The following is a 22,415-nucleotide window of genomic DNA, read 5'->3' on the forward strand; positions in this document are numbered from 1 at the left end:
GGAGGAAAATGTTATCATGAAATAAAAATATGAGTGTATTTATTCATAGATAATAGATACAAATATTGAACATTCACTGGAGGGTATGTAAGCAGCTTTATGGGGCCACAATATAATAGGAAGAAGCAGGTTTTATCATGAAATGAATATTGGAGTGTAAAATGGTAGAGATAGTAGCCACAAAAATCATCATCATTATTATTATACAGGATTTATGTATTTAGCGCCAACAGTTTGTGCAGCGCTTTACAACATGAGGACAGACAGTACAGTTACAGTACAATTTGGTACCAGAGAAATCAGAGGGCCCTGCTTGTTAGAGCTTACAATCTAAGAGGTAGGGTTAAGTGATACAAAAGGCAATAACTGTGGGGGATGAGCTGATGGAGAAAGAAAAAAAAAATGAAAAAGTTAGAAGCAGGATAGGCTTCTTTAACCACTTCAGCTCCGGAAGGTTCACCCCCCTTCCTGACCAGGAAATTTTTTGCGATACTGCACTGCCTTGCTTTAACTGACAATTGCGCATCGCTGTACCCACAAATAGAGCTTTTTTTTATTTTTTTGCGCTATAAACAAAAAAAGAACCACAATTGTGAAAAAAAAAAAACAATATGTTTTACTTTCTGCTATGAAACATTGAATAAAAAAATCAAATGTCTTCATCAATTTAGACCAATTTGTATTCTGCTACATTTTTTTGGTAAAAAAAAATCCCAATAAGCGTATATTGATTGGTTTGCGCAAAAGTTATAATGTCTACAACTATGGGATAGATTTATGGACTTTTTTACTAGTAATGGTGGCAATCAGCGATCTTTAGCGGGACTGCGACATTGCGGCAGAGAAATTTGGCACTAAGCAACACTATTTTGGGGACCAGTGACACTAATACAGTGATCAGTGCTAAAAAAAAAATGCACTGTCAGTGTAGTAATGACTCTGGCAGGGAAGGGGTTAACATCTGGGGCGATCAAAGGGTTAAGTGCTTTCTAACTGTGTGGGGTTTGGTTTAGCTGAAGGAAGACAGAGATCAGTGTTCCTGCATAACAGAAACACAAAATCTCTGTCTTCCTCCTAGAAGAACAGCGATCTACCTTGTTTACATAAGCAGACCGCCGTTCTGCCTCTCTTGGAACGATCGCCGGGTTTGATTGGCTCCCGCTCACAGTGGAAACAGGGCTCCGGTGGCGCACGCGTGCGCCCCAGAATCAAAGAAAGAAATCACGTACAGGTATGTGATTTCGTGCTTAAGGGTCACCCTGCTGCATTATATGTACATTGGGCAGTCCTTAAGCGGTTAAAGAGAAGGGTTTTCAGAGATCGTCTAAAGATGGATGATTAGGAGATAGCCATACAGATAAGGGTAGGGAGTTCCAAAGGATGGAAGGAGCTCAAGAGAAGTTCAGGAGGTGAGCATGGGAGGAGGGGACAAGGGAGCTAGAGAGAGGACCGAAGAGTCGCTTGGTTGATATTTTAAAACCAGGTTAGTGATGTGGCTGGGGGCAGAGTTTTGGATGGCTTTGTAAGTTAATGTTAGTACTTTGAATTTTATTTGTTGGGGGAGCGGAAGCCAGTGGAGAGACTGACAGAGAGGGGTGGCAGACGCTAGACAGTCAGTAAGGTAGATGAGTCTGGCAACAGCATTCATGATGGACTGAAGGGGGGGATAGCCTATGTAAAAGTAATCCAATGAGGAGAAAGTTGCAGTATTTGAGGCAAGAGGTGACCAGGGAGTGAATTTGAAGCTTTACAAGTCTGCTTTCGAAACCCCTGCCTTGATCAGAGTGTATCCAAATTGGTTGGCCATTTGGCCATAATGTACAAAGAACTTATCCACTAATACTTTTGCTACTGTGGTGGCTTGCTGATCTTTGGTGGGATAAGCTTGGGCATACCGAGTAAGATGATCAGTCTCCACCAGAACATTGCTTCTTCCACCTACATTGGGCTCCAAGGACAGAAAGTTAATGCAAACCAGCTCCATGGGCCTCATGACTTTGTAGGTGCCCCATGGATGCAGTTTTACTGGCAAAGTCTTTCTTTGAATACACAGCAAACAGGAATGACAATAGCTCTCCACTTCAGTAGCTGCCCCACTGTGTCAGATGTTGTAAAGTGTCCCCTGACGCCGCAGGCAATTTAGCCAGCTCCTGGCTACTAATACAAGAAATTCGTTTTGCCAGCCCACTCATTTTTTCTTTGAAAATGGTACATACTGTATTTTACCCAAACTTTTGAGCACAAGTGTATTTAGCAGACCAAATTGGAGCAAATAAGAGAGTTTTATTGTTAGGATTTTTTTTTTTTTTAATGTAAAGTCAATTTTGGTTATCATTCTTCTCTTCTTCTACAGTTTGACCAGTGGCGGCCGGTGCATAGGGGGCGCTAGGGCGCCGCCCCCCCTGAAAAAAGGAAGAAAAAAAAAAAAGATAAAAAAAAAAAAAAAGATTGCAAAACGAGCAATAAAGTTTGAAAAAAAAAAAAAAATTGCGTTCGCCGCCGCCGCCGCCAGCCGATGTGGAGGGGGTGGGGGGGTGGGGTTACCACCCAGAAGAGGCGCCGATTGGCTGCCTTCTGGGGGGCGTGGGGGGCGTAACCTGGGCGCAAGGCAGATTCCTTGGAAACCCCCACTTCGTGGATTCCTGGCTGTGATTGGTCCAGCCTCCAGCCTGGACCAATCACAGCATCCAGGACATCCAACGCTGACCCCGCTGACGTCACTCGCAGCAGTGGACCGGACCGCGGGCGATGGAGTCGGGTGGACACCGGACGGGAGTGACGGCGGCACCGGAGAGGAGACCAGACCACCGGAGGTCATCTGCTGGAAGAAGACATCACCACCGGTGAGTCCTCCTGTCCTGTCAGTCCTCCATGACCATCCATCCAGCTTTTCCACCGCCATCCCCCTATGCTCTGCCTCATCCCATGAGTCATGGGATGAGGCAGAGCAGAGGGGGATGGCGGTGGAAAGGCTGGATGGATGGATGGTCATGGGATGAGGCAGAGCAGAGGGGGATGGCGGTGGAAAGGCTGTATGGATGGTCATCATGGGCCATGACCATCCATCCATCCATCCATCCAGCCTTTCCACCGCCATCCCCCTCTGCTCTGCCTCATCCCATGACCATCCCTCCCACCGCCATCCCTTTGCCTGATCCCATCTCTCCCACTGCCATACCTCTGCAGGGGGCATGTACGCTGGTCACTGTATTGAAAGGGGGCATGTACGCTGGTCACTACATTGAAAGGGGGCATGTACACTGGTCACTACATTGAAAGGGGGCATGTACGCTGGTCACTGTATTGAAAGGGGGCATGTACGCTGGTCACTACATTGAAAGGGGGCATGTACACTGGTCACTACATTGAAAGGGGGCATGTACGCTGGTCACTGTATTGAAAGGGGGCATGTATGCTGGTCACTACATTGAAAGGGGGCATGTACGCTGGTCACTACATTGAAAGGGGGCATGTATACTGGTCACTACATTGAAAGGGGGCATGTACGCTGGTCACTACATTGAAAGGGGGCATGTATACTGGTCACTACATTGAAAGGGGGCATGTACGCTGGTCACTACATTGAAAGGGGGCATGTACGCTGGTCACTACATTGAAAGGGGGCATGTACGCTGGTCACTACATTGAAAGGGGGCATGTACACTGGTCACTACATTGAAAGGGGGCATGTACGCTGGTCACTGTATTGAAAGGGGGCCTGTATACTGGTCACTACATTGAAAGGGGGCATGTATGCTGGTCACTACATTGAAAGGGGGCATGTACGCTGGTCACTACATTGAAAGGGGGCATGTATACTGGTCACTACATTGAAAGGGGGCATGTACGCTGGTCACTACATTGAAAGGGGGCATGTATACTGGTCACTACATTGAAAGGGGGCATGTACGCTGGTCACTACATTGAAAGGGGGCATGTACGCTGGTCACTACATTGAAAGGGGGCATGTATACTGGTCACTACATTGAAAGGGGGCATGTACGCTGGTCACTACATTGAAAGGGGGCCTGTATACTGGTCACTACATTGAAAGGGGGCATGTACGCTGGTCACTACATTGAAAGGGGGCATGTATACTGGTCACTACATTGAAAGGGGGCATGTACGCTGGTCACTACATTGAAAGGGGGCATGTATACTGGTCACTACATTGAAAGGGGGCATGTACGCTGGTCACTACATTGAAAGGGGGCATGTACGCTGGTCACTACATTGAAAGGGGGCATGTATACTGGTCACTACATTGAAAGGGGGCATGTACGCTGGTCACTACATTGAAAGGGGGCCTGTATACTGGTCACTACATTGAAAGGGGGCATGTACGCTGGTCACTACATTGAAAGGGGGCATGTATACTGGTCACTACATTGAAAGGGGGCATGTACGCTGGTCACTACATTGAAAGGGGGCCTGTATACTGGTCACTACATTGAAAGGGGGCATGTATACTGGTCACTACATTGAAAGGGGGCCTGTATACTGGTCACTACATTGAAAGGGGGCATGTACGCTGGTCACTACATTGAAAGGGGGCCTGTATACTGGTCACTACATTGAAAGGGGGCATGTACGCTGGTCACTGCATTGAAAGGGGGCATGTACGCTGGTCACTGCATTGAAAGGGGGCATGTACGCTGGTCACTACATTGAAAGGGGGCATGTATGCTGGTCACTGCATTGAAAGGGGGCATGTATGCTGGTCACTGCATTGAAAGGGGGCATGTATGCTGGTCACTGCATTGAAAGGGGGCATGTACGCTGGTCACTGCATTGAAAGGGGGCATGTATACTGGTCACTGCATTGAAAGGGGGCATGTATGCTGGTCACTGCATTGAAAGGGGGCATGTACGCTGGTCACTACATTGAAAGGGGGCATGTACGCTGGTCACTGCATTGAAAGGGGGCATGTACGCTGGTCACTACATTGAAAGGGGGCATGTACGCTGGTCACTGCATTGAAAGGGGGCATGTACTGTGTGGTCTGTGCTAGGGGGTCTGTACTGTGGGGTTTGTACAAGGGGCCTGTACTGTGGGGTTTGTGCCACTCTGTCAGTGTATCCCATAATAGGGCCCCTGCTCCCTATTATGGGATATACTAGTACTGATGGACCCCTTAATATGTGATATATTGGGAGAATTGGTTCACGCAAGCAAAATACAGGGGACAAAATGGGTGGGGTCTATAAGGGGTGTGGCTTCTGAGAAATGGGAGGGGCCAAAATAGAAGGGCGGGGTCTTGCGCCCCCCCATCTTAAAACTTCACCAGCCGCCACTGAGTTTGACTTATAATAAACTGACAGACAGTTCCTGCACCCACCTGGCATCGGGAATAAAAAATAACCAGACACTGAGGAGACTGAACCTGTCCGATAACAGTCCTGAGGGTCCTCATTTAGGTGACCTCATGGTAGCTCTGACCACAAGCCGGATAGAAGAATTACTGTGAGTAAAACGTACTGAAAATTAATTTCTTGCATGTTTTTACACCCAAATCATATAAAAATATAATTAATATATGATACAGTGATTGGTTTGGATCACAATTCTTCATCACTTCCCTGATTTGTGCTGCCTTAAGTAAAACCTTATATTCTTTAAAAGTACATCTCTAGACATGCCCGGAGCCTAAAAGAAATGATAAGCATAGGGCATAAATGACAGGGTGGAAGGAAAACCAGGCAGTAGGGGGTTAAATTAGTTGTTGGAATATTAGAGGTCAGGACTCTTACCTTATTGGCAGAGCAGACCAGGTGATGGGGAGGAGCAGGAGAGATAGTAGTTGGAGAGGGAGGAGTGAAGGGGCTTCACTTCCAGACTGGAGATCATAGGAGAATCCTCCCTCCTGCCCGCCCTGGTGATGACGTTTTCTGTCGTTCTACTAAGGAGGTTGGACGTTGGTGGTTGGGGTCCTTGACGAGGGTCGAAAACATGGTGTCGAACTATAAAATGGTGGGATGGCATCTCAGGTATGGAGTCCTATGGTGGGTCTTGTTCAGTCTAGACCGGGTAGTGTAAGGTTGTAGGGGTCTGTGGTCAGTTAGGATAGTCCTCTAGGCGGTGTTTTGGCGGCTGGGGACAAAACCTAACTTAATGGTACCACAGACTCCAAAGTTGTGGGAGATTATATCATCAAGGATCTGCAATCATTGTTTGATCTGGATTGGTTTGACTGTTTTATGTTTTGTTTTTCTGTTAGTTATGGTTTTGTTTACTCAAAGGTCTAACCGGATATTTAATCCCAATGCTGAGTTAGTGTTGTCATTTAAAGTTAAAAGGGGGGTGGTGTTGGGTACTGATGCAGGTAATATGATTAAACAGGTGGGATCTGAACTACCCTAGTCAATACCAAGTGTTTACTCTTTTTTTTTTTTTCGTTTTGTATGGAGTGGTGATGGGTTCAAACTTCAGTCAGCTTTCTATTGCTGTCTGTATCTTTGGTAAGGATATTCATCCTCTTCCTTCTGATGATCATCACAGTAGAAATAAGTGGTGGGAAACCCTTTTCTCTCAGTGGTCAATGATCAACTGCCAGTCTGCCTCTTATACTCTAAAGGAGATGGGCCAAACCTGGATTTAGGCGTTAATTACCCTGGTGGTCAATATGACAATCCAAGTGAAGTATGATTCTGTGTTGTACTCAGGGCTTTTTTTCTCAGAGAATAGGTGCAGGAACTCCTCCCTTCTGAGTCACCCCTTGACTCCGTCCCGTACCCACCCCCGAGCACCATTCCTTGGTTTCACCTCCTACCCACCTCCCAGTACCACCCCTTTTAGAGAATTAACGATAACAAGAAAGGCAATATATTAGATCTAGAAACAATGGACACCCAAGCGACACTAGATTCACCCCTGCAACAATGGACTTCCAACATCCAGCATCAATAGACTCTCCAGCAGCCAGCAGAATTAGGCCCCTCCCTCAACAGTAGATCCCTCCCAGCAATGATTGATTCCCTGCAACATGATACCCCACCAGCAACAACAGACTTCCTCAGCAACAATAGACCCTCTGCGCAAATAGATCCCCTCCTGCAGCAAATAGAACCCCTCCAGCAACAGATAGATCCCCTCCAGCAACACTAGATTCCCTAGTAGCCAGCATCAATAGACCCTCCAGCAGCCAGCAACAAAGACCCCTCCCTCAATAATAAATCCCTCCCAGCAACAACTGACCCACCAGCAGCAAAAGACCCACCCCAGCAACAATAAATCCCTATGAGCAACAGAAGACCTCCCCAGTAACAACAGACCCCCATCCTCTGCAGCAATAGATTCCATATTAGCCAGCATCAATAGACCCTCCAGCACACCCCAGCACCCCTTGCCATTACATACATTCAGTTCTGGAGGTGCCGGAATTGCGTTCCCCCGCATTCCCGCTGAAATAAAAAGCCCTGGTTGTACTTATAAAGGAGGGAAATGATGTGGAATTGAAGCACTAACCATTCATATTTATCTCCATAGACTACAGAATGTGAGTCTGACTGATGAATACACCCCATTCCTGGAGTCACTGAGTAATTGTCCAACTCTGACAGTCCTGGATCTTAAATATAATCACCTTACTGATGCCAGCACTGAATACATAGAGGACCTTATACTGACATCAACCAGCCTAAAGGAGGTCAGGTCAGTATTTATTTGTGGAAATAACAAGTTAAAAAAAAAACTACTGCGCAAAAATGGGATATTCCAGTGGAACGGTATTCAGAATAACTTCACAGCACGGGAATAAAGCCTTGAACCTTGCTACCCACTTGGACTGGGGGCTTCCTGAAGCCACTACAAAAAATGAACAAAAGAAAGCGCACCAGCCTAGAACTTTATCCCACAATGTTTATTAAGAAATAATCATCTTAACATAATCACAAACATATTAAAATCACTCATCCAGCTACTTGAACGTAGCCCTGTAGTCCTAGGTACAATGAACTCCCTTGGCCTGGAGAGGTCCCCTCTACCTTGGATTTCGGTGTATCTAAGACTACAGGGCTACATTCAAGTAGCTTGATGAGCGATTGTAATTCATATCTTTGTGATTATGATTTAGGCTCCATGCACATTAGTGGATTGTATAAGCTCAAACAACGCTAGAAAAAAAAAGTGCTAAAAATAGCGTTTTTGTGTTGGTTTGTAGTGGCGTTTTAGAAGATGTTAGGCATAGATCGCTAGCATTTTATTAGTGTTTTTTTACAGTTCATGAAGAAAAAAATACTTAAAAAAAGCTGTTAGGAGCATTTTAGCAGTATTTAGGAGTGTTTAGCGTTTTTTTTTTTTTTCTGTCGGGAAAATGCTCCTAAAAACTCTACAAAACATTTTTTTTTTTCCTAAACGCTGAAGCTCCATAAATACTTCTAGCATAAAATAGTGTGCATGGGCACATAGAATAACACTATTAGCTTCTAGGAGCAGAACAAAAATGCTCATAATAGCTTCTAGGAGCTTAAAAAAACGCTGGTGTGCATGGACCACTATGACGAATATTTCTTAATAAATATTGTGGGATAATGCACTAGGCTGCTGCACCCTCTTTGGTTTTTTTTTTGTTTTTTTGCAGTATTTATACGTTAAAGTGCTTTAGCATACATTGAGTTTTCATAGAATGAATGTAAATATTAACTAAAAATGTCTAATATATGTCAGGCCTATGTCATAAATCCCATAGCTTTAACACATCTGGATCTTGACACAGAATGTTTACCCTTCCATTTTTTTTACAAATATTACTATATATTAGAAAAAATGAAGGAAGGTTGGGACTTTGAGTGAGGCATATGACTGAATCTGATTGTAAAATAAAGACATAAAAAAATATACATGTAGATATTCATCAATTTTATTCAGTACAGCAAGTAGTAACAATGTTCAGCATGTATAAATACAAAATAACATGCATAAATAATGCCAGTCTGACCAAGACGTGGAAGGATATACAATATCACAGTAATCTAAGTGCTGGAGTCCCAAAATGAGAAAATGGTTGAGACAGACATGTGTATATAATGTATGAAATATTTTTTCATGAGGATTTCATCCTTGTAATGCTCTACGCGTTTCATTTTTCCACACTCGTCAGGAGCAGAAGCAATCATAAATCTATCAGGAAATAAAAATGTCAAAAAATATGCAAAAATGTCTGGTAATAACATCGCCAAAGCATGGCAGTGTCTGTCAGCAAAAGATGGTCTACTTACAGATTGGTACAAAGTTACGCCACAGGGCTTGGGTGGAGGGAGTTGTGTGCTCTGAAACTGTCTCACCCGGGAGCTGAGGGAGCAATATCCTGTGCTCTTGGGGTGAGAAAGCAAAGGATGTGAGATGGGTGTCATCTCCATGGGAAAGGAAATCAACGCCTCGACTAATCATCCATAATGATACCTAAGAATATATATATAAATATAATTGGATAAATAATTTGTATGGAATGAGTATCAATATCAAAAAATAAAAGGATGAGGTAACATCTATGTTGAGGCAAAGAATGAGTATAATATACCCAAAGGAGAGGAAAAGGAAAAAAGGGGAAAAAACATGTGCTGTGCGGAACATGGGTAAGGTGCATGAAGATGAAAAAATGAAAGAATGAAAAAATAAATATTGGTGCAGTAGCATAGTAAGATGAAGACTATTACCGAAGAATACCACACGTGTGGCAGAAAATGGGTACAGAATAAAAAAATAAAGTGGTGCTGGAGTATGGAGGTGACCCGACCCCGGGTACCCCTTGAAGGTGTAAAGGTGATGAGAGGTAACCATTCTAAAGTGACCATAGTAATGAGACAATATAAAAAGACAATAAAAGTAACTAAATGTAAAAGGTTATCTTGTATAACAAAGTAGTTAGCTTGTGAATGGTCAAAGAAGGAAGAGTGCAATAGAGGAGAACCACGTGAGAATCCCCGAATGAGGAGGTACTTGGATACCCCCTCAAATGAGCACAGGCAGAGCTCCCAGCGTCACGCAGCAGTACACAAGAGGGAGTGTGCGCCAAATCCCGCCAGAACCTGACAGGTATATGGTGCCAAATCTCCCTCATTAGTGAAAGCAGATGGAAAAATTAACATGCTAATAAAACGCTGCCGCCGTCATATCGTCATGTCAAGCACAAAGAGGGCGTGGCGCCGATGTGCTGCAGCCACAGACCGCCCCCATCTCCCCCCCCCCCCCGGTCAGGAAGAGGGAGGAGGAGAAAGTGAGCAGGGAGCGGGCGGAGCGCATCGCAGCTCCCGGGATTAGGCAGAGCACAAGCCATTCATCCATCTATAGAGGTCAAGAATAGAGGACAGAACTGGAATTGAAATATCAACATCATAAACATGTGTCTGTCAAAGAGTGTAAACATTGTAATGCATATAAAATAATGATGAATGCCAACCCAATTGTGAAGAGGGCGGCCCCTGGACGTAAGTGACATCAAACAATAAACAGGGTACAATCAGGGTGGGTAATATGCCTCCATCCCTGGGATATATGTATATATATATATAGGAAGGTTGGGACTTTAAATGAGGTTACAACTAGCCGTTGCATCTCCATCCCTAATATTTTGGTACAAATGAAGGAAGGTTGGGACTTTGAGTGAGGCATATGACTGAATCTGATTGTAAAACAAAGACATAAAAAAATATACATGTAGATATTCATCAATTTTATTCAGTACAGCAAGTAGTAACAATGTTCAGCATGTAAAAATACAAAATAACATGCATAAACGATGCCAGTCTGACCAAGACTTGGAAGGATATACAATATCACAGTAATCCAAGTGCTGGAGTCCCAAAATGAGAAAATGGTTGAGACAGACATGTGTATATAATGTATGAAATATTTTTTCATGAGGATTGCATCCTTGTAATGCTCTACGCGTTTCGTGTTTCCACACTCGTCAGGAGCAGAAGCAATCATAAATCTATCAGGAAAATAAAAACAAGAATGTCCAAAGGAAACAAATTATCCAAGAATTCACTTGCTCCACCAGTGTCCCCAAAATCACAATTAGTAGTGTTTCCACCTCCAGGTGACACCAAGTATTAAAGCTGATGTGTTACATCTCCTTATGAAGGGAAACTCCAAATCGCCAAATGTGATCCAGTCAGAGTGGGTTCATGAGCAGGATGAAAAATAAAAAGCATATATGCCCATAGAGTAACCCATAACAAACATTTATTCAAAAAATAACAAGTGAAACTTGCAAAAGGAATCACACTAAGCAAATCCTTGGGCAATAGTGTCAGTGTCACCTGCGGGAGCAAGTGACGGGAGCGCACCACGAAGGTTGTGAACCCAATGGCTGACTGCTAAGGGTCGATTTTCAGAGAAGCAGCTATACAGGGTCACAATCATGGTCCTGGACAGGGAGCTAGAGCATACAGTAAGATTCCCCAGGACGTGGAGTCTAAGAGCCAGTGGGTTTTCACCAGAGCCTCTTATGGTGAGGATGGACTTGGCTGCAGCTGACTCCAGGTTGTAGCCCCCCCAGGGTCTTTCAGCTCATGGCAGACTGTGGTGGATGGAGAGGAAGCAGCAGTCCAGGGCAACAAGGGATAGTCAGAAGAACAAGCCAAAGATTGGGCAACAAGCAGACACGGATGGTCAGGTGAACAAGACAAAGTCGGTACACAGAGATCAAATGTAGAGCACACAGCAAGAAACACACAGGGAAGCCTTCACATAATTGTTGCTCGGGCAAAGCTGGTTTGCAGTGCACGGGTGAATATAGTGTTTCCTGTTAGAGGCTGGGGTGGAGCCATGCTGAGTTCAGATGACCTATACACACAGGTGTGAGAGCACGGTCCCTAACACACGTTCAGATAATCGGACGACTTACCGTTCGCATTTTGTTGCATGATAGTATCATCGAATTCAACGATGCATACTGACCGTATTATTTTTGTCGTAAGATTCTGGAAAAGCTTCCTGGTTGCGTAGCTGCGTATCAGATAGTGCAAAACAAAAACAATGGCACCCAGGCTTTTTCCGGGTTATTTTCGTGTTTCTGATCATGCGTGGTCTTTGTCTATCGATTTTTAGCGGACGCATACTGTACTGATTAAACGATTGTCGTTCGCTAGGCTATCGTACGACAGAAGTTGTCGTGTTTGTCCCTTCAGGTTTTGTTGGACGAACTGTCGTGATTTGCTGTCAATAGCTGCATACTAACGATCAGATTATCGTGCGATCAAGTCGATAAGTGATTTTTTTTCGTACAATTATCTGAACGTGTGTAAGAGGCATTAAGCTGGTACACAGGTCAGAGAGGTAAGAAGACAGTCGGGGTATGAAACATTACTGAAGATCATGACAAATAGGTTTAAGAAACTATAACAACAGATACAATTGCTCTCCCAAAATGGATGGCAGGCTGTGTGGCTGCACCGAACTCTCCTGCCGGTCAACAAGCGTGCATGATGACGAACCCTTGTAGACATGCCCAACTCGATTTGTCAAAGAGATGACGATGTCAGGGGGACTGGCATACTATATGATGGTCCACAGGATCCGGTAAGAGGCTTTAATATTTGGTGTCACCTGGTGGTGGAAGCACTGCTAATTGTGATTGTTGGGACACTGATGGAGCAAGTGAATCATGGACAATTTGTTTCCTTTGGACTTTCTTGTTTCACATACATTTTTCCTATTCAGCCCTTGTGTATGGGCTCTTGTGGACACTATTTATATATTTGGTGTGATTTCTTTATACACATTTTTCACCTAATAAGTTTGATGTCATCATATTGATTAATTTTTGTGTTTTCACAATATTAAGTTCAACTACTTTAGCGCTGCTTCATATACTGTATTTATAACAATTCTTTCATCCCGTTTCACAGATTGCTTAAGCGGCTGCTCATTTGTAATTTATATGTTTTAGCGCGGATATCCTATATGATATTGATACATATTGACATATTGATATACTGTATTTATTAGCACCTCATTTCAGGAATAATTTAATGTCATTCCTCTGTGTTTATTATTCCATGTGGTGGTGGCTTTAGTGGCACAGGTTCAAATTGGTTCACTTTTGAGGAGTTTTTGAGCTTGAATAGGATGAATTAAAAAAAAAAAACTATTTTCCAATAAACTCTTAGGGGTACCTGAGTGACAATATACAATTCAATGAAACAATGTTTTTTTTTTTTTTTTTCATTCTTTGTGGTCGAGTACACAGAATTTCTATCTTCATTTTAACCAGCATAGGACGAATCTCTGAAATGTTTCCACTCACATTTGTGTACATAATTCTGTAATATTTTTGGCAGGATTGATGAAAATTACTTTTCTAATGATGCAGAAGAAAAAATACGAAAACTAATGGATGAAATGTAAGTTAAATATTGATGTGTGAATAGATGCAAAAAGTAAATTTTTTTTCCAAATTGGAATAAATATTAATATCCTGCCTCTAAAGCTGAACTTTATTTAATGGACAACTACATCCAGGGTGAGAGGAGGGGATTTGTGTTGGGTGGGGTAACTTGGGGAACATTCTGCTGCCATCTACCAGGATTATGGAGATAAAACGAGGGCGGACATCTCAACAAGACAATGATCCCAAACACAAAGCCAAGGAAACTCGCAATTGGTTTTAAAGAAATAAAAAATAAAGCTGCTAGAATGGCCCAGCCAATCATCTGACTTGAATCCAATAGAAAATCTATGGAAAGAACTAAAGATCAGAGTTCATAGAAAAGGCACATTGTGCATGGGCGACCGCAGAACTTTTTTCAGGGGGGGGCGGCATAATTTAAAGGTCACCCATGCACCACCCCTTTTTGACAATGTCATGAAGGGGAGGGGCTTATTCATTAGCACATAAAGTGCAGGCATGCAAAGGTTTGAGAAGCCTGATATGCAAAAGCTTTATAGAAGGATCAAGCTGCCATTGTCTGAAATCTAATCTGTTTTTATGTTTTTACAAATGACACTATTGAATGCATCACATTATTCATACACACATGATCACTGACACCGTGGTCAGTCTACGTGCCTCCGTCCTCCGCCCTCCGCAGCCCTCCTGTCCTCCCCCCCCCTTCCCTCCCTGCCTGCCTGTCTGATCCTGTGTCAGTGCCCGCCCCCTCCCCTCCTGCTCCTGTAATTTCATTTAAAGTTACATATCCTGTCTACAGTTGGTTTAATAATCCTGTGTGCCCCTGTGTCTGTGTTTTATAAAAATAAGCCATTCTTTACTAGTTTTCAGAGCGCCAATCGCCGCTCACATGACCCGCTGCCTCTCCTTCCCCCCTCCCGACTAACGTCAGTGGGGAATCCTCAGCCCGCTCACTGCAGGCAGCTGTCAGATGGGGAGAGGAGAGAGCCAGCAGATCACGTGAGCGGTGATCGGTGCTCTGAAAACTTTTTTAAAAACATATACACAGACACAGGGACACAGGCACACCGGAAAATAAACAGACCAGACAGGATGGTATAAAGGGGCTTAAGCCTCTGATAAGTGTGGTAAATGTCTCAGAGTAAAGGGTTGCAATCTCAAGGGTATATAATGAGAAACAAAATATACATTAATGTATCAATACAGGTATAGAAAAAAAATATATAAATATAAAGTGCAACCTGTACACACAATGGGTGTGTTTGGCAAAAAAGGTGCCAGTAAACAAATGGATTGACCCCCAAAGGGATCTAGAAAGTGAAAGTTGGTACATAAATATGTCCACAGATAAAGCGCAAGGTGGAAAGGAAATATTATATTATTAAGGTGCAAAGTGAACTACAAGTGAGTATATTGGCGAACTGATACCAATCAACAAGTAGCTTACAGCAAAAAAAAAAAAAATATATATATATATATATATATATATATATATATATATATATATATATATATATGTCTCAAAGTGGCTGAGTGAAAAGTGAATATTGGTGAAAAAAAACAATAGATAAAGTGCCAATGGATCATAAATAAAAATTATATTAAAAATAAATATAAATGTGTGAACTGATGTGGTTTAAACCAAGTGCAAATTCATGTAATAAGTGATAGAAAGTCCATAAACGCAATGGGTGATGTATCCCAACCAGTGGATAGGTCTTAAGGTGGTCCGTTTCCAGGGGTGTAAGTGATGAGTAAGGAGTGCTCCCCTCTTATATGGGAAAGAGGAAACCAGAGGTAAACGCGGCGGAAGGAAGAAAAAGAAGACAAGAATTTTAGGCACTGGCATTTTTAATCTAAGCAGAATTGATTTTACTAAGGAAGAATTGGCAATTTTAGATTTGGGACTCAAATATGCTCCCAGCAAGGATATAGACAAATTCGAAGTATATATTGATGTCCAACAATTAATTAGAAAGCTAAATATCAAGAAATTTTTTAAACTCAAAGGAAACCAACCATCCAAATCTAGTACAGGTTTTAAACATACAGAACTCAGGAATAATTCAGTTTTCAATCCCAAAGTCCCCAACAATGAGTACATCAATGCTTTCAAGAAAATGGTTGAACATGACGTAAATGGATTGAATATACGGAGCAAGGAAAATAAGAGGATCTGGAAAACTATTAGGAACATAGAAAAGAAGAAAGAAGTGGTTACCCGCCCTGCAGACAAACGGGGTGGATTGGTCATACTAAAAAAGAAGGATTACGAGGACGAAATGACCAATCTCCTACAGGTTCCAGATACCTATAAAGTATTGAAAACCAACCCTGTCAGCGAATATAAGAGGAAATTGGAAACTTACATCAAAAAGGGACGAGAGATTGGGATTCTCACTGATAAAGAAGCCAAATACCTACTACCTAAAGCTTCAAAGACTCCAGTTATGTATCACTTACCCAAAATACATAAACAACTTGAAAAACCACCGGGTAGACCAATCGTCAGTGGGGTGGACTCCCTCTTTTCCCGACTTGGGGGATACCTAGACAAATTCCTCCCACCACTTGTAAATAAAGGCAGGTCTTATTTAAAAGACAGTACCCAGCTCATCAGGGAAATTAAGGATTTAGATATCAATGATTCCCTTATACTGGTTACTATTGATGCAAACTCTTTATATACCAGCATCAATCAGATAGACGGTCTAGAACGAGTAAAAACAGCCCTTTTTAAGGACTCGGACTTGGAACAAGTCCAAATGAAATATATCCTAGAGGGCCTGAAACTAGCAATGTTCCACAACTATTTTTGGTACGCTAATAAATATTATGTACAAACAAAAGGGGTCGCAATGGGGGCTCGGTATGCCCCCAGTATTGCGAACCTCCTTATGGATAAATTAGAGGAAGAAATCGTATTCAAAACACCCAGACCCAATTTGTATCTCTACCGAAGATATATTGACGATATTATTATGTTATGGGACGGTCCAGAAGTAACTCTTGACTCCTTTCTCCATGGGCTTAATAACAATAAGTATGGCATAAAATTCACTGAGACTAGAAATTATGAACAATTGGATTTTTTGGATCTGCAGTCATACAAGGAGGGAGACCGTCTACAGTCAAGGACTTTTTTCAAACCTACAGATAAGAACGGTTACATACCAACATCCAGTTGCCACCACCCTAAGTGGAAACAACATATTCCGAAAGGGAAATACATGCGAATAAGACGCAATTGTACCAAAACTGAGGAGCATTTACTGCAAGCAGAGACACTTACTAGAAAATTTGAAGAGAAAGGTTACAATAGGGGAATATTAGAGAATACTATGAACCAAATTAAAAACATGAACAGAGAAGACCTACTGACCAGCAGAGAAAAAAATCAGAATGGACAATTTGAATGTGCTTTTATCACCGGTTATAACAACCAATACAAATCTTTAGAAAGCATTTCAAAAAATACTGGGCTATTTTAAGAACAGATAAGACACTCTCCAAGATTCTGCCAACTAGACCAAGATGTATATACAGGAAGGCTCCCAACATTAGAAATCGATTAGTACACAATGTGATTGACCCACCTAGAAATATTAAATTATTTCCTGGAATGAAAGGTTTTGTCCGATGCCGTAACTGCATGGGATGAATAACCCGAAGCAGGATAAGAAAATCACATCTTTTAAATCCAGGGTCAACAAAAGAGAATTCCCAATAAGGGAGCTGATCACGTGTCACACTACACATGTGACATACATAGTGGAATTCCACGAGTGCGCAATTTTAAAGAGTGACATGTTAGGTATCTATTTACTCGGCGTAACATCCTCTTTTACATTATTCAAAAACAAAAAAAATGGGCTAACTTGGGCTAAAATATATACATACATATATATATATATATTGTGACAGGAAGTCAGGTAAATCTGTGGGTGTTGTCACAGACGGGAGATACATTTCTGCCTGGTGTAGATAATTCACCAATTACTATAGGGTGTCGGCTGCAGAGGTAGCCAGAAAGGTATAAGGACGTTGATAAAGCTTCAGCTATTCAGGATGAGGCAATTAAGACCTCTATAAGTTATCCAGAGGATGACTACTGATTGAATGCCTCCTGGAGCTGAGAGCAGTGAGTTGAATGCCTCCTGGAGCTGTGTGAGTTGAGGAGAGCAGTCAGCTGAAAGACTTCTGAAGGTGAAGTGTTAGATTTTTTCTGTGTGGAAAGAAAACAAAGACTGTTGGTTTTCTGCTGTATGACCAGCAGTGTCTGCCCAGCAGTAGGTTGGGACAGACACCATAGGTAGGTTCCTGTGTGTGAAGGTAGACGCCCCAAGTGGCCAGGGTTTATTTTATGTTTGTTTTTGAATTATGCTGTTTTGGATGCTTGCAAATGTTTGAAGAAAATTGGAAAAATAAACCATAGACTGTTGTTTTCAACCACTCCTCGGCTGTCTCTCTGTGTAACGAACCCCGCTACCGAGCTAACCCCTCACAATATATATATATATATATATATATATATATATATATATATATATATATTGTAGCAGGGTGCTGGTAAAACAGCTCCAAATGGCTGGGGAAGTGGTTGATGGGATCTATGTTCCTCCACGGTTTCTTAGATTTTTCAATCTAAGGTAAAATCAGCAAAGACATTATGGTAAAGAGTGCTAGTCTTTACCCTTTATTAGTAAGGTCTGTTCCGGGGCTGGTTTTACTGGGAATCTGATAGTGCTCTGGGTGGGACAGATTCCCAATTCCGTGGACCACAGTTTGTTGGTCTCTGGCTAGGCCTTGATTAAGGCAGCTGGACCTGGATCTCAGAGAGAGTGTGGATGTCTCCATTACAGGAAGCAAATGGGAGCATGGCTGCTTGTCTCTGAAACCTGGGATATTATTGTTTGTTCCAGAAAGGACACTTACCTGAACAAGGACTTTAAAAGGACTACAAACACAGTAAGGCTCAGTTGAGCAGAAGTTTATTTAGTTTGTTTGGCCAGGAGCCAGTTTCTTTTGTTATGAACTTTTGAGAGTGCATTAAACCTGTCATTTTCTAAAGAAACTGTGAGCGCGTCCCTGCCTTGAGTCTGATCCCCTACAATATATATATATATATATATATATATATATATATATATATATATATATATATATACACACAGTATCTCACCCCGCAAATTTTTTAAAATATTTTAACATATCTTTTCATGTGACAACTATGAAGAAATCACTCTTTGCTACAATGTAAAGTAGTGAGTGTACAGCTTGTATAACAGTGTAAATTTGCTGTCCCCTCAAAATAACTCAACACACAGCCATTAATGTCTAAACCACTGGGAACAAAGATTAGTACATCCCTAAGTGAAAATGTCCCAATTGGGTCCAATTACCCATTTTCCCTCCTTGGTGTCATGTGACTCGTTGGTGTTACAAAGTCACAGGTGTGAATGGAGAGAGGGTGCGTTAAATTTGGTGTTATCGCTCTCGCTCTCTCAAATTGGTCACTGGAAGTTCAGCATGGCACCTCATGGCAAAAAACTTTCTGAGGGTCTTAAAAAAAGAATTGTTGCTCTACATAAAGATGGCCTAGGCTATAAGAAGATTGCCAAGACCCTGAAACTGAGCTGCAGCACGGTGGCCAAGACCATACAGCTGTTTAACAGGACAGGTTCCACTCAGAACAGGCCTCGCCATGGCAGACCAAAGAAGTGCCGTGCTCAGCGTCATATCCAGAGGTTGTCTTTGGGAAATAGACGTATGAGTGCTGCCAGCAATGCTGCAGAGGTTGAAGAAGTGGGGGGGGGGGGGGGTCAGCCTTTCAGTGCTCAGACCATACATCGCACACTGCATCAAATTGGTCTGCATGGCTGTCGTCCCAGAAGGAAGCCTCTTCTAAAGATTATGCACAAGAAAGCCCGCAACATGTTTGCTGAAGACAAGCAGACTAAGGACATGGATTACTGGAACCATCTCCTGTGCTCTGATGAGACCAAGATAAACGTATTTGGTTCATATGGTGTCAAGCATGTGTGGGGGCAACCAGGTGAGGAGTACAAAGACAAGTGTGTCTTGCCTACAGTCAAGCATGGTGGTGGGAGTGTCATGGCCTGGGGCTGCATGAGTGCTGTTGGCACTGGGGAGCTACAGTTCATTGAGGGAACCATGAATGCCAACATGTACTGTGACATACTGAAGCAGAGCATGATCCCCTCCCTTCGGAGACTGGGCCACAGGGCAGTATTCCAACATGATAACAACCCCAAACACACCTCCAAGACGCCCACTGCCTTGCTAAAGAAGCTGAGGGTAAAGGTGATGGACTGGCCAAGCATGTCTCCAGACCTAAACCCTATTAAGCATCTGTGGGGAATCCTCAAATGGAAGATGGGGGAGCGCATGGTCTCTAAAATCAACCAGCTCCGTGATGTCGTGGAAGAGGACTCCAGTGGCAACCTGTGAAGCTCTGGTGAATTCCATGCCCAAGAGGGTTAAGGCAGTGCTGAAAAATAATAGTGGCCACACAAAATATTGAAACTTTGGGCCCAATTTTGACATTTTCACTTAGGGGTGTACTCACTTTTGTTGCCAGCGGTTTAGACATTAATGGCTGTGCGTTGAGTTATTTTGAGGGGACAGCAAATTTACACTGTTATACAAGCTGTACACTCACTACTTTACATTGTAGCAAAGTGTCATTTCTTCAGTGTTGTCACATGAAAAGATAGAATAAAATATTTACAAAAAATGTGAGGGGTGTACTCACTTTTGCTAGATACTGTGTATTTGTGTATATATATATATATATATATATATATATATAATGTTTGGAGGTTCTTAACAATTGTCTAACAAAAAAGATGATGATTTTTACATGTAGGAGAGGAATGCCTGAATTTGCAAGGTATGGAAGCAGTAAATAAAACCCCTCTGTAGCTGCAGTTGTCACCTCTCTACCTCTGGTTGATCAGTCTATGAATGATCATCATACTGGTGGGGCCCTTCCTGAGTTCCTCAGATAACACAATATGACATCAGAGCTAAAGTGCCGCACATGAGCTTTTCTTAGTTTTACACCTGGCAGACTCAAATCACTCTCCACATGAATCTATGTTGCTGAAATTCTTGATATTAAATGTTTTTTTTTTTTTCTTTTTTACAAGCCGAGATTATGTCCCTTCACCTTTTACAAGATCTGGTTCTGGGGATAAAGAAGGGGCTTGTTTGGAGTCTGATCTCTCTGCAGAGGTAGGTATAACTATATATCTGAATTACGAAAAGGAAAGTGCTTTTACAGCAGAAAGTATCTACACAACAACCTACAGGAATGTTGGACCTTTAGACCGCATTCACAATGCAGCGGCACGACTTCTGCACAACTTCGGGGGCGACCTGTGAAGTCCCGTGCACCGCGACTTCGGCGTGACTTGCACGGACTTCATATAATGAATGTCTATGCAAGTCGCTCTGAGGTCGCCCCGAAGTAGTACAGGACCCTTTTTCTAAGTTGGAGCGATGTGTCGCTCCTATTAGAACGGGTCCTGTAGCACTGCATGGACCACGAGGGACTGCGACTTGTCAGGCTGACAAGTCGCCTGACAAGTCGCGGTAGTGTGAATGGAGCCTTACAGCACCAAAACACAACTAATTGTATAAAACATCATATTTATTTAATATTATTGTAGCACTGCCCCCTAGAGGGCTTCTGGATATTACACTTTAGGGATTCCCCTGGGTTACCCGTAGCAGCTGCAAGCAGACACCTTAGTACATAAAGTTCTTGGCTCAGTCAAAGATCAGTCCAGGGGATGTTGTTTTTGTGGTTTTATTGTAATTGGGATGGGAGAAGGGATCAGTGAGATACTCCAACTGTTACTATTCACAATGCTGAGGACTCTAAACTTAAAAAATGCGGCATCCTGCCACTTGAATGAAGATGAGGTAAATGCTTCCATTACATTTCTCTTCAGGGTACTCCCCTAGTACCCCCTTTCTCTCTGGGCAAGCTGACACATGCCCACTGACTCTACACTCCGGAGTTGTCCCCTTCCTGGGCAGTCCCCTTGGCAAGTTCCTCTGTACTCACGGACACTGTTTTTCCAGATTCTGCTGTGCCCCAACTCCTGTAGTCAGCTCTCCTGGACCTCTGGGTTCAGTCTCATGCCCCTGGTACACCAGGCTAACTGCCTGTTACCACCACCAACTGTTGCAGAAGAGGAGGCAGCTGCCACCCTTCCTTCTGGGACCTGGCTTCCCACCCAAAGACCTCTACCTCATGTGCCCGTGTCTTTTTTATACCCTGTCCCATAATGCACCATTATTTGTGCCAACCCCTGGGACAGTACTAAAACCCTGTGTGTCACTGGTCAGGTTTCCTCCAGCGTGCCTCCCCATTGGATCAGCTGGGGACACTCCCTGAGACCAGATGAATCGCACACTGGGCACACTGAGTAGACCTACAGTAACTACCAATCCTGCTCCCTGATAAGCAGAATGCACAAATATTTTACCTGCTGCTCTTCTGGTAAGCAGAGAGAGATAAAACTAAACTCTCTACCTAGCACCTGACTAGGAGGGTGCTACATTATAAAAGAAAAGAAAAACAATTTAACATTCATAAAATTTGATACATGTTGCTATACTGTCTGTATTCGCAAGAAGAAGAAAAGACCCCCCAGACACAAATCCTCTATCTACCACTATAATACTCAAATTATCCAGCTACACCAAAAGTGCAACCTGAAAACCCCCATACAATGCAGTGAGTGCAGAGTTACTAAGAAGTGACAGGCTGACCCATCCAAACCAATAAGATATTATGTTTGCTATAGTACTTCTAAGCAGTGGAGGCCACAGCTATAGTCTCTGCTGGTGGAAAGTATAATGTTCAACAGACCAAATGTGTGCTTAGTATGAGCAGCCATAAAGTGAAGAGTATGATAGCGTGCAGCATATGCAGGAGAGGAGAGGAATGTGGAGGGTATGACAGAGGGCGGTATGTACAGGAGAGGAATGTGGAGGGTATGACAGTGGGCGGTATGTACAGGAGAGGAG

At 42.9% G+C, this 22,415-nt stretch overlaps 1 protein-coding gene across 1 annotated transcript in view; it reads left to right on the forward strand.

The window, feature by feature from the left end:
• The window catches only part of LOC309556401 (uncharacterized protein), a gene marked incomplete at its 5' end in the record, with an annotated part of 250,177 nt that overhangs the window by 171,782 nt on the left and 55,980 nt on the right, over positions 1-22,415 (forward strand). Inside the window, 5 exons of the mRNA XM_082258865.1 lie at positions 5,300-5,464; positions 7,487-7,651; positions 13,285-13,347; positions 15,217-16,784; positions 20,525-20,609. Of these exons, the coding sequence (XP_082114991.1) occupies positions 5,300-5,464; positions 7,487-7,651; positions 13,285-13,347; positions 15,217-16,784; positions 20,525-20,609 (2,046 nt within the window). The remainder of the gene's footprint in view (positions 1-5,299; positions 5,465-7,486; positions 7,652-13,284; positions 13,348-15,216; positions 16,785-20,524; positions 20,610-22,415) is intronic.

This window comes from Pelophylax lessonae (assembly GCF_965119305.1).
Source record: "Pelophylax lessonae genome assembly, chromosome: 5".
NCBI classification, from domain to species: Eukaryota; Metazoa; Chordata; class Amphibia; order Anura; family Ranidae; genus Pelophylax; species Pelophylax lessonae.